Source organism: Scardinius erythrophthalmus (assembly GCF_964197995.2).
Source record: "Scardinius erythrophthalmus genome assembly, chromosome: 7".
Lineage (NCBI taxonomy): Eukaryota > Metazoa > Chordata > Actinopteri > Cypriniformes > Leuciscidae > Scardinius > Scardinius erythrophthalmus.
The window spans coordinates 17,870,487-17,883,964 of NC_138227.1; the positions used below are offsets into that span (position 1 = coordinate 17,870,487).

At 39.6% G+C, this 13,478-nt stretch overlaps 1 protein-coding gene across 3 annotated transcripts in view; it reads left to right on the plus strand.

Moving 5' to 3' along the window:
• The window catches only part of grik4 (glutamate receptor, ionotropic, kainate 4), a gene marked incomplete at its 5' end in the record, with an annotated part of 195,774 nt that overhangs the window by 167,155 nt on the left and 15,141 nt on the right, over nt 1–13,478 (plus strand). For all 3 annotated transcript variants that reach the window (XM_081371082.1, XM_081371080.1, XM_081371081.1), the window contains 3 exons: nt 521–634; nt 11,078–11,187; nt 12,915–13,088. In XM_081371082.1, coding sequence (XP_081227208.1) covers nt 521–634; nt 11,078–11,187; nt 12,915–13,088 — 398 coding nt within the window. The remainder of the gene's footprint in view (nt 1–520; nt 635–11,077; nt 11,188–12,914; nt 13,089–13,478) is intronic.

Below are 13,478 nucleotides of genomic sequence, written 5' to 3' on the forward strand. Positions count from 1 at the left end.
CCGCAGGACCGAAAAATTCCTTGCAGATGCACTTTTCAGTGTTGTTTGATTAGTGGGATCCGGCCACAGCATCATGCCCGGCAGCACTGGATGCTGTGTCAAGTGATTTGTCATGACAGTCTTCCCGGTTTCTGTGTACATGTTCCATCACACACACACAACTCGGCTTTGCCCTTCAGTATTCCCCAAAATACAGGTATTTGGACTGCAAGCAGTTGTTACCAGTTGTATGAAGACATGTCATAGCTTAAGGTGGTTAAGCTGGTTTGTTGCTGGTTTGAGGTCTACCTGCTCTATTCATCTTAATTAACATGGGCTACAGGGTTGTCATTCAGGTCCTCATACTGGATATATTTTGATAAATAAAATAAGGGGGGGGGGGGGGGGAATCAGTGACAGGAGGCTTTTTTATTTTAGAAATAACATTAACCTAAAGTTCTAATAATTATATTACAATTATAACATTATTTTTTGTCCCAGAAACGCACTGACGGCTGCAATTATTTTGCATGTGTTTCAGAAGGCTGACTTGGCTGTGGCCGCCCTGACCATCACGGCTGAGAGGGAGAAGGTCATTGATTTCTCCAAACCCTTCATGACTCTGGGAATCAGCATCATGTACCGAGTACACATAGTAAGTTCCTCCTCCATCCACTACTTCCCTGACCTCGCAGCATTAAAGATCAACAATCGGCATCCTCTAATGGCCTGTGAGGGAGCGCGTGGGAAATAAATAGAGAAATACTTTGGGGCAGAGAGCTCTGAGCGTTAGCCTTGCTGTAGCAGATGGTGTGCTGTGGTGTGAAAAGCTGATAAATGTAGTGCTTTCCTTCCCAATTTCAGATTCTCCTTATTGTGACTTGTATCTAATTCACACCAATAACACCCCGAGCTCTTGCACACAGCAACACTGAAAATCCAATAGCTCTTTTATTTTTAAAGGCCTGTGCGCCATTAATCAAAGCCCCTCCCCAAACCCAAGGTGACATGCTGATCTCTTTGTTGGCTAAGTGCCGGATGAAGCCGCTCTGTGCAGCGTGTGCAAACATTAATGTGGTTACCCAATAGGGCATTTATACACACACACACACCATCACACCCCTCCCCCCGTTTCTGCTCGTGCTGCTAATAGTTGCTCCTGTGTGTCTGTAGCATTATTTTATTCTTTGTCCATTTATAAAACTTAGTTAAAGTTAATCTGTGAAAATATGACTAATTTAAAGTTGCATTCCGTAACTTTCTTGGGTTAAAAATGATCCAAAATAAATTTTTGAGTAAGTACATAACCAGCCAGTGTTCAAAACTATCTGCTTGCCTTAGCACAATTCAAAACGGTAAGCTTGTAATAATGTTTTTAATTCCAGTGATACTGGTGGATTTCCTCGGGAAATTCGAGCATGTCTTTGCGTCATTACGTCACATCTGTACACATAAAGAAGGTGTCTCGGCTAGTAGGCTATATTGCGTGTGAGGATGTTGGAGGTGGAGATTTATAGCCTTTTCTCACAGCACTTGATATAATTAAACTTATCAATTTGATGGCGGATCCAGAAAGGTTTAAACGACAATCAGCAGTGACAACTGGAGATTCGCCCATTGTAAAATGCAAAAGACTTCGTTCGGACTTCGGAGTGGCCACAGAAAAAAAGAGACTGTAACCAGGCCCATGCGAAAACCAGGATAAATATCGGGAGATCATTAAATGTAGTCACACAATGCTGATGTTGTTAACATTAACAATTTGAGAACAAAGTATAATTTGCACGGTTTGACGTGATATGATAAGCGATCGTTAGAGTTAATCAGCGCGATTTACTGCAATGCTTTTTTTTCCTTAGTTGGTCAGTAAATTTAATGTCCCAAACTAAGCAAGCCAAGCCAATGACAACAAAGGTGGAAAAAGGCGACAGTGGCAAGGATCCAAAACTCCATCATGTGGCAGAATCGAGAAAAAATAAACTTGGGAAAACCCAAGCTCATCCTCTGGCCAATGAACGAACAGTGTATTATTATGATTCAGGCAGCATTATAGGTCAGAAGTCAGATTGGTTTGGAACAATCAGAATACTATCCAGTTCCATCTGGTTGAAGATCTAAGTCACGCCGGTATGGAGGCGGGTTTGTTGAGGATTAGTGTTGATGGCTGTCGTGTCGAAAAGGCCTTCACAGGGGAGAGTCTAGTTGACACAATCTCTGCTGACACTTCAGGGATGCATTGTGGTCATGTCTAGGTGCAGGACCTCCATCTGGTCTGGATAAGGCCTGGATCCAGCTGATTACAGCAAACTTTGGAATAAGCAGGAAGACTAACATTAGTGTAGATGCCATTCTTCTTATGATGTAACACGTACATCAGGTGTTATAGGAAGTGTTCCCGGTTCCGGCTGACCTAATTTATGCTGCCTAATAATCATTTAACTGATTTGAATAATAGGAATGTATAATTTTTTATGTGTATGCCAGGTTAAAGAGATGTGTTTTTAGTCTAGATTTAAACTGACAGAGTGTGTCTGCTTCCCGGACAATGTTAGGAAGACTGTTCCAGAGTTTAGGTGCTAAATAGGAAAAGGATCTACCGCCAGCAGTCGATTTTGATATTCTAGGTATTATCAATTGGCCAGAATTTTGAGATCGTAATAGCTCGCTCAAGTACTGGGGAGCTAAACCATTTAGTACTTTGTAAGTAATCAGCAATATTTTAAAATGTATACAATGTTTAATAGGGAGCCAATGCAGTGTTGACAGAACCGGGCTAATATGGTCATACTACCTGGTTCTAGTAAGAACTCTAGCTGCTGCGTTTTGGACCAGCAGTTTGTTTATTATGCATGCAGGGCAACCACCCATAAGAGCATTACAATAATCTAGCCTTGACGTCATGAACGCATGAACTAACTGTTCCGCATTTCTAATTGAAAGCGTATGTCGTACTTTAGATACATTTTTAAGATGGAATGCGGTTTTACAGATGCTAGAAACGTGGCTTTCAAATGAAAGATTGCTATCAAAGAGCACACCCAGGTTCCTAACCAAAACTTGACAGAGCAGCCATCAATTGTTAGACAGTATTCTAGGTTAGTATGTGTGGAAGTTTTTGGTCCAATCATTAAAAACTCAGTTTTTTTAGAATTAAGTGAGAGGAAATTACTAGTCATCTAAATTTTTATATCAGCTATGCTTTCCGTTAATTTCTTCAATTGGCAAGTTTCATCGGGGTCCGAAGTATCTTTGACAAAAAGGGTAGATTTGAGATCGGCCTGTAATTGACCAATTCTCTAGGATCAAGTTGCATTTTTTTAATAAGAGTTTTAATAATAGCCAGCTTAAAAGTTTTCGGTACGTATACTAGTGACAAAGATGAATTAATGATATTAAGAAGAGGATCTATGACCTCTGAAAGCATTTATTTCAGTAGCTTAGTCTGTATAGGGTGTAACATGCATGTTGTTGATTTAGATGATTTAACGAATTTAGACAATTTTTCCTCTCCTACTGCAACCAATGAATAGAAATTTTACTCAGGGACACTACAATGCACTGCCTGATGCAATACTGTAGTAGATGGTTGCATAGTTATAATTTTCTCTCTAATATTATCAATCTTGTAAGTAAAGAACTTCATAAAGTCATTACTGCTATGCTCTTTGGAAACTTCAAAAGTAGAAGCTTTATTTCTTGTTAATTTAGCCACTGTGTCAAATAAATACCTAGGGTTGTGTTTGTTTTCTTCTAAGAGAGTCGAAAAATAAGCAGATCTAGCTGTTTTAAAGGCTTTTCTGTACGTAATCGTGCTCTTTCTCCATGAAATTTGAAAAATATTTAGTTTTGTTTTCCTCCAGTTGCGCTCCATTTTTCTGGCTGCTCTCTTAAGAGCACGAGTGTACTCGTTGTACCACAGCGTTGGACTATTTTCTTTAATCTTCTTTAAGCGCTAAGGAGCAACTGTGTCTAAAGTGCTGGAAAAGCACTCGCACTATCAAGTTTTTCTAAGCTATCTGGGATGCTGAGGTGATGAAACTGATCAGGAATATTATACTTTAAATAAAGCAATCTTTAGTGGCAGAAGGGATAGTTCTAACATATTTGTAACATGGAGTCGGCTTTGCAACCTTGGCTAAATACACAAGACTAGATAATGATCTGAGATGTCATCACTCTGCTGCAGAATTTCAACGTCATTAACATTGATTCCATGTGACAATATTAGATCTAAAGTATGATTGTGACAATGAGTGGGTCCTGACACGTGTCTAACTCCAATAGAGTTCAGAATGTCTCTAAATGCCAATCCCAATGCGTCTTTTTCGTTATCTATGTGTATATTAAAATCACCAACAATTAGGACTTTATCTGCAGCCAGTACTAACTCCAATAAAAAATCTGCAAATTCTTTGATAAAGTCTGTATGGTGCCCTGGTGGCCTGTATACAGTAGCTAGGACAAATGTCAAGTGCGATTTATCATTTACACTAGATAGTGTTACATTAAGCACCAACACTTCAAAAGAATTATATTTGAAACTAGACTTTTCAGTAATTCTGAAGATATTACTTTAGATTACAGCAACACCAGCCCCTTTTCCTTTCAGACGTGGCTCGTTTTTATAACAGTAATCTTGGGGAGTGGGCTCATTTAAAGTAATGTAATTGTCTGGTTTTAGCCAGGTTTCTGTCAGACACAACACGTCTAGTTTATAATCTGTAATCATATCATTAACAATAAGTGCTTTTGAAGTAAAGGATAGAATATTCAGCAACCGGATGTCTGCGTCTGTAACGTAAGAAGGCAGTAGGATCCAAATGCGAGTGAATGAAACAGTTTATTAGACAACAGTTCAGAAACAGAGTAGAAGATGCAGGTCAGACACGTCCAGTTGGTACTCCAGAGGCATAGAAAACGAGATACAAAACGAGCCAGGAAACGGTGAACCAGAGAAGCACAGAAACTCTCGATGTGATCCCAGGAGAGCCTCAAACGATCTGACAAAGACAGGACGAAATCACAGACAATAAATAGGACGCTACATGAGAAACAGCTGGCGCCGATCAGCTCATCAGCAGCAAGAACAAGCCACGCCCACACACACATACTCATACACACACAGTGGGAGGGCGAGTCAGTGAACCCATGAACTGTGACACCCGAGGTTTATCATTTGTTCATCTGTATAATATCTATTTTTTATTTGTTGAACATCGATTACATTTTTACCCCAAAATGGGTTTGGGAGTTTTTTGTATTTCCTAATTCAGGGAACAGACACAGTCTCTGTATGAGGATATCTAGGTGAAAGAGTCTCTACAGTATGTGATGGGATTTATCTTACCTCAGTGACGAAAGAGAGCTAGCAGACAGTCGGTTTAGCCAGTCTGTCTGCTTCCTGACCTGAGTCCCAATTCATGTTTGAGCTCTAAGACTATGTGCCATATTACTAACTAGAGAGAAGAGCGGCACCATCCCAGAAGGGATGAATACCATCTCTTTTCAATAGGTCAGGTCTGCCCCAAAAATGTTTCCAATTGTCTATGAACCCTATATTATTTTGCGGACACCACTTAGACAGCCAGCCATTGAGTGAGGACAGTCTACTAAGTATCTCATCACTCCGGCGAACAGGAAGGGGGCCAGAGCAAATTACAGTGCCTGACATCATACTTAAGAGTTCACACACCTCTTTACGTAAATTTTAGTGATCTCCAACTGGCGAAGTCAAGCATCATTAGTGCTGACGTGAATAATAATCTAATTACCATTATTAAATTTGCTTTGATGTCAGGCACTCTGGCTCCAGGCAAACATGTGACTATGGTGGCTGGTGTCTTTATTTTCACGTTCCGTGTAATAGAATCACCAATAACTAGGGCACATTCAGCAGGATTCTCAGTGGGTGTTTCACTGAGTGGAGAGAACCTGTTTAATGTTGTAATCTGAACGGAAGAGTGGTGTTTTGTCCCATGACTACAGTGTCTCACGGTCACCCAGTTGCCCTGCTGCACAGGCTCTACTTCAGCCGGAACCGATCAACAATGTAGAGTTCACTAAGCTAATCGCATCCAAAGCAGTATCTAAAGCCCTTGCATTCTTACTATCCTCGATTAAAGTTTGGATGTGTGTCTCTAGTTCTGAAATATTCTCCGTCAGCCTGACTATCTACATGCATTTATCACATGTGTAGTCCTCACCACTGACAGAGTATGCTATACATGTGACACAAAGTGCAAGTGACAGTAACAGGAGAAGACATTACTCACTGTGTTTGTTGACTGATCCTACTCACCACAGTTGTTTGATGGACTCGTAAAAGGCGTGAGCGCGCACGAGACGGCAAGCACGGATGGCAGGTTAACAGGTTAGCGAGATACTAGCATGTTGTGCTAGCGATAACGATTTAGATAAAAGCTAGCGATATTAGATATTGTGATAGGCAATATTAGACAATATCTAATATATGTTGATGAGTAAGTTATATTTGTTATACACTGCTGTGTCAGCCCACAACTGACACAGCAGTGATGGTGGACTCATCAGAGAACAAGACACATTTTACATTGTCTACAGCCAAAGATTTGCACTGTTGGTACCCAGCGAAACCGACATTTTGTATTGACATGAGTGACCAAAGGTCTGTCTATAGCAGCCCAACCATGAATATCGACACTGTGAAGCTCCCGACAAATTGTTTTGGTGGAAACGAGGCGAGTCGAGGTGTGTATTTAATTCTGCAGTGAGTTGGGCAGCTGTGGTTTTAGTTTTTTTGGATACAATCTGGCGTAATACCTGGACATCCCTTTGAGACAGCTTTCTCTTGTGTCGACAGTAATACTCCTGTTGGATGTAGTTTGCCCTACGTGGTTGTATGCCGACATTACCCTGGATACCGTGGCTCTCACCACAAAGACTTGCTGTCCTGGTCACAGATGTGCCAGCGAGACGCGCACTAAAAAATTCCTTTAAAAATGTCCTCTTTTGAACTCTGAAATGTCTCCAATTATGTTGTGTGGATTGCAATATTTTATGCACAATGTGTGCTATTGCTCTGCTAATTCAACTTTCACACTCTGCTCTTACTGATGGAATTTAGTGGACCGCGAATATATGTGTGAAACATCCAACATTATAATGGCCAGTGTTTCAGTTTCAGTTGAGCTGACTAAAGTTCCGGTGCTCCTACCCAGAATAATCTCTTCTCACTCCATACCCCACAGCCATGACGCTCTCAATATTTGGATGCTTGTGCATGCACTTGTTTAGGTTTAATCTACTTACTATTGATCCAGCAGGCTTTGATTTCTACAAGGACCCCCATAGCTTATTTCAAACTTTAAATGAAATCCTCTGCTTGATCAATAGCAATGGCAAATGGAATAAAATGTGGCCTTCAGCCCTGTTTTAATTACATGTTTGGAGGTACAGTGGGTTATCCATTGCAGCGTGTAATTGGACACAGTGGTAGATATGAACGTATGGAACGTGTCCTTTTGTTTGTGTATAAAATGTGAGTGCAGCGAGTTGGAAGAGTTGGAATAAACAAACAAATGCATTCAAATCTTTCTCTCCTCGTCTTGTGTGGTGTATGCAGGGAGGGAGAGAGTCTAGGTGTGGTTGAGGATGAAATAACTAATTCGTGCAACAAGTTAATTAGATAGCACTGGCAAGATAATCCGCTGCCCCAAAGGAGCAGCACTCCGTTGTGTGCATTATGAGATGAAGGGTATGCATGTGTGTATATGGAGAGAGAGAAAAAAGAGCCACTGAGAAGAGTCATAACATAAAGAAGTCAATGCACTTTTTTTCACTGAAGCATTCCAGCTGTGACAAGACCATATTCCCACTGGCCACATGTTTTTCAAGTTGTGAGCGGCTGTGAAGAACCTCTGTGCCTCTACGGCATTGAGACCTCTTGACTCACGACTGAGCGTTTGTCTTGCAGCAGTTTGCTTGGTTTCATGACGTACTTTAGATTTAAAATAATGCATCTTGCTGTTTCCAGTTATGTGTGTTTACAATCCGCCATGGTTGCATAGTTCTGCTTAAAATGAGTCTACAGCAGGACGATTTTTAAATCTGGACATTTTCGGTGACAGATGATGAAATATTGTGAATGTTACCGCGCAGAGCGTCTTTCAGCGGAATTCAATGGAACATTAAGTTTTCAAATCTTTTCAGCCCAAGTCGATCTGACAGTGGCTGGTAAACATGCGCTGACAGTATATCACTGTTTCTCTTCCTGTAGCAGACGCTTCACTAAAGCAAACAGCAAATCACAAGAGAGACTATTTAAGAGTTTATGATCAGGACACCGCACTTAGGTGTGTGGGACAGAAAAGAGAGACCTGATGAACCCGTGTATAACCATTTACATGTTTTTATTAAATGCATGTTTAATCACCATTTTATGGAAGTCCATTTCAGTCTTAGAGTAAATCCTTGTATCTAACAATGTAACTTTCTTTTTTCTTACAGTGTAACTTTTGACTTAATTTGTGACTTTATTATAGTTGTAACATCTTACAATGTAACTCACATTTTCTGACTTTGTATCTTTATATTTCATTGTAATTGTATCTTTATATTTCATAATGTGACTGTCCTTTTCATAATTTCATAATTTGATTTTATATCTTGCAACTTTATTTCTTTGTGTGACTTATTTTAAGCTTGATCTCACAATGACCTGTTTTATTTTTTACTTTGAGGCAGAAACAAGCTTCCATACTATTTTGTGTCATTGTTTCTTGGAAATTTTATTTTGTTTAGTATTTGATATTGGCTTCGACACCATATACTTGAGCTGATCATGTTCTCCAGAATGGTTTGAAAATAATCCAAATAGCATTTTGTGCTTCAGTGGAAGCAAGAACATCTTCCCATCACATGGTCAAGGTCTTGACATTTCTTCTTATTATCAATGTTAAACAGTTGTGTTGCTTAATATTTTTGTGGATACCATGATGATTTGTTTCAGGATTCTTAGATGAATACAAAGTTCAAAAGAACATTTATTTAATAGAGAAAAGTTTACAGTCATGTTTGATTAATCCAAAGCATCTTTGCTGAAAGAAATGTATTAATTTCTTTCAGATAAAAATGTCTGACCCCAAACTTTTGAATGGTAATGTATTTGATCTTGAAGTTCAGAATCTCAAATAGCGTTTCTTTGTTTTACACCCTTTCGAAATCCTAAAATGGCAAAATTACAAAATCAAACCCGTATGAGGTGTTAAAAGTAAAATCAATTTGCAGTCATTGAATGGTGAAATGTAATTATCATTAAAGTATGAAACATCACCGATGAATGAAACGCCGCGAATGAGAAAGCCAGCAGTGGTTTTATTTATTATTCAGGAAGTGAATGCCCTACATTTGGAAAATGAAGAAAAAAAAATCAGAAAATTCAAACTCAAGATCAATCACTTTACAGCCAAAAGGCATGTTTAATTGTTTTAATAAACTGACAGCTTTAAAAAGTAGAGAGAGGTAATCTCTCTTCCCATGAACAACTCTCTGTGCTGAACATTGTTACCAGAAGCAGTGATAAGTACAAATGCTGAATATCTTAGGAGCAACATTTTAATTTTAACATTTTAGCAATTTAATATGTTGTGTAGTGCAAAATGTTAATGAGGACCTGGTTAACTAAATACAAGGGAACCCTGGTGAGAGAGGCTGGTTGAGGTGGCATGACTGCAGGTTTCTGCGGCTGCTTCTGCATGGTTTTATTTTGACAGCCGGAGCAGCAGCACTTCTCAAAGACAAAACCTTTAGTGCAGCAGTGAGAGAAATTATTTCTTACCTCAAATTCAACAAGCCAGAAGTAAGAAATTACATAACACCACAGAGACACACCAGAGCCTATGGGGACCCACTAGAGTCGAGCAAGAACTGCCCTATTGCACTGCTGTTCAGTCAATCTGGGGGAGGATTTATCTGTGCTCATTTGTTAAGATTCGCTCTAGAGGGTGTTACATGTTCGAAAGGCTGTTAAACTGCGTGTATAACCTGTGTAGCTCACCTCTGAGACAGATGCGCACTAGTAACGTATTTTCTCACTTGTTTTCCAGCAGGTTTTTGCATTGCACAATGTTTGTTGTGCTTTTGTTTAAACCTTAAAATTTAATTTAGAGACTGTAAACAAAGCAAGTTGCTTCAGCTGGAAGCAGACTGCAGAAACCCAACATCACAGTTAACGTACCCCCCTCCCCGTGAGCTCTATCCACAAGTCCCCTTCGCTGTAAGTCACGATACAATTATCCCCTCAGATCTAACACAAGCTCAGTCTGGCACATACAGGCTCCAGGCACGGCCCAATTTTGCCATCCTTCGATGCCAGTTTCCGTAAGTAAGTTTAAAGCAACCTGACTAAGAATAAAACACCTGAACCAGCTTTTTCATGGAGAGCCCATCAGTTTTCTTGTATATCTACCATAAACATGCTTGGCTTATTTATTGCTGTATAATTACAGCTTTTAGTGTCCAGCTCAACAGCAATGCCATTCAATTACACTAATATGGAGATGATTGCAGGCACATTAATGAATTTTCAGCCTGGTGTGGAATAGATAGTGGAATAATTACTCATTTCAGCACTATAGTAAACCTGGCTTTTGTAGTCTCAGAAAAAAAAAAAAAACAGCCCAAATGATTTGTTTTTGCGAGTGTATCCATCGCTGGCACAATTTAGATTCGCCATCTGTAAGACATCTATGCCGTGTAGATAGATTAGCCTTGGTGCTTTCACACTCAGTTTCTTGCTGATAAGAGACTGTTAAGTTGTTGCTGACCATGCACCGATTGTCAAAGTACCTCTTGGAGAGATAATTGGATTTGACTATTGTGTACAGAATCGGCTCCCTAGTTCTGTTCCAGCGGTTATTGGATCTTCTGAGTGTGCCAAAATGGTTAGGAGACAGAAAATCAAGCACTTTGTTTGGATCAAGCCAATCAACCGTAAAAGCTTTTAAATGTCTTTAACTTGAAATCTCCTGAATGTTTACTTACTGGAATTGAATGATAAGGCTTATAGGATCTTTGTGATGTTAGTTTTAGAAGTCTTGATGTTGCCTGTGTGTTTTTATAGGGAAGAAGACCGGGGTATTTCTCCTTTTTGGATCCGTTCTCTCCTGGGGTTTGGCTTTTCATGTTGCTGGCGTACCTGGCAGTCAGCTGCGTGCTCTTTTTGGTTGCGAGGTAAATACTCAGCTCCACACTGACACCTGCAGGATCTTAATAGCACCGACACTGTCCTTAAAGGGGTAGCACAGCTAAAAATGGAAAAGAGGCCATCATTATTTACTTTATTTATCCTCATGTCGCTCCTAACCTGAATGACAAGAGTTTGAAGAACTTTTAGTCTGCAGTCTTGCATACAATGAATGTGGATGGAGACTTGGGCTGTCATGCCCCATAAAAGCAACATAAAAGTGGTCTGTATGAATCATGCACAAGTCTTAAGTTATACGGTAGCTTTATGTTAGAAACAGACTGAAATTTAATTAATCATTCACTAAAAGCTTGACTGCTCTGGTCAAGTCACCTTAATTTATTTAGCGCTTTTAACAATATAGATTGTTTCAAAGCAGCTTTACAGTGATAATAGGAAATTAAAGTAACAGAGATTGTTTGGCTTTACAGCAGCTCTAGAAAAAAACGTTCTCTTCATTCTCACCATTTTCTTTCATTGTATGGAAACGAGTAGCTTGGATATTCTGCTAAGCCTCTCCTTTTGAAAGTCATACAGATTTCAAACAACATGTAGTGCACCTAAAAAAAAAAAAAAAATCTGACATTTTTTAATCATAATCGTGTCTTTCAAAACCTGTATGACTTTATTTTTTAGTGGAAACAGTTTAAAGATTTTTCACAGCTGTTTTCTATACAATGAAAGTCAATGGGGACTGGGCCTGTCACCACTCAAAATGGACAAAAAAGCTCAGTAAAAGCAACATAATTGTGAGTCATGCTCTATATTCCAAGTCTTCTGTTGTCAAATAGTAGCTTTATGTCAGAAACAGTCTACTCACTAAAAGTCTTCCTTGAATACACCATTCACTTTCATTGTATGGAAACAAGTAGCTTGGACATTTTGTGTGTGTATGTGAGAGCTTGCTTTAACACCAAACCATACATTATCCATACAGTAAAACCCTCTGCTAAAACTGGAGGGAAAAGATTAGTTGTTAGGAATTTGGAATATTCCTACTATAAGAACTAAACTTTGCACTCTGATTTTGGGAAGAGATTAGGATTGTTGGATAATAGGAATGTGGTTGTTCCAGGATCAATATCCTTTGTTGGTCCAATGAAACAGTCCTAAACTTAACCCTGAAATCTGATGGTTTGTTCGGAATGCTGTTCTAGGACAAAAAAAAGGTGTTTTTGTAGATATTTAATTTTAAACTCACATTTTATTCCAGCTTTGCATCGGATCAAAAAAGAAATGACATGTTTTATACTCTTTCACAGTAGCCTGCTGATTTTCCCAGCATTCTGCTGGACGACGGGGGTGTTTTGTGTTTTTATTTACTAAAAATATTACCTGTCAGGACATTTTATATAAATTCATCATTGGAGATTTTGTGCATGTGTGTTTTTCTTTGTTTGCATCTCTATAATGTGTATATTTTTTGACATTTTTATTGAATTCTGACCTGTGTTAGCTTTTCTGCATTGCTTGTGTTCGGCATTTCAACAGAGCTGTAATGTGAGGTTGTCGCTGCAGTGCAGTGCATTTTTATTAGTGTCCTGTCAGTCACGGCTAAAGCTTGCATAGCCCCTTCAGGGAACAAAAACCAGGTTACGTGGCCAACAGGGAGCTCTGGTGACTTCATGCTTTGCCAACTGTTAAAATTGTTCTTGGCTCATTTATGTTTACTCATTTTTATCCTTTCTTTTTTGTCGCTCCTTGTGGCACACAGGCTAACACCCTACGAATGGTACAACCCGCACCCCTGCCTGAAGGGGCGCTGTAACCTGCTAATTAACCAGTATTCTCTGGGCAACAGTTTCTGGTTTCCTGTGGGGGGTTTCATGCAGCAAGGCTCCACCATCGCCCCCAGAGCCCTGTCCACTCGCTGCGTCAGTGGAGTATGGTAAGAGCGCACAATAAACAAGTTCTCTCTTCTGAAAAGACTTGCGTTGATGGTCAACAACATATGTTGTGTTTGGATCCAGAGGCCCGTTTCAGAAAGGAGGTTAAGTGAAAACTCTGAGTATGTTAACTCTGAAATGAGGGAAACTCTGGGGTTTTTCGTTTCAGAATGGGGAGGTATGCCAAAACCGAGAAAGCAGGGTATGTCGAGCCAAAAGAGAGGTAACTTATACTAGAGTCAGTAACTTACTCTGTGAACCTAACCTGGTCGGAAGCAGTTTTTTTCGGTAAACCCAGTTTCTTCCGGTCTCCTCTCCCTTTTTAAAGTGAAATCGATGTTTAATACTTCATTCATATATTCATTCATGCTGCAGAAATGCTTTTCTTACTG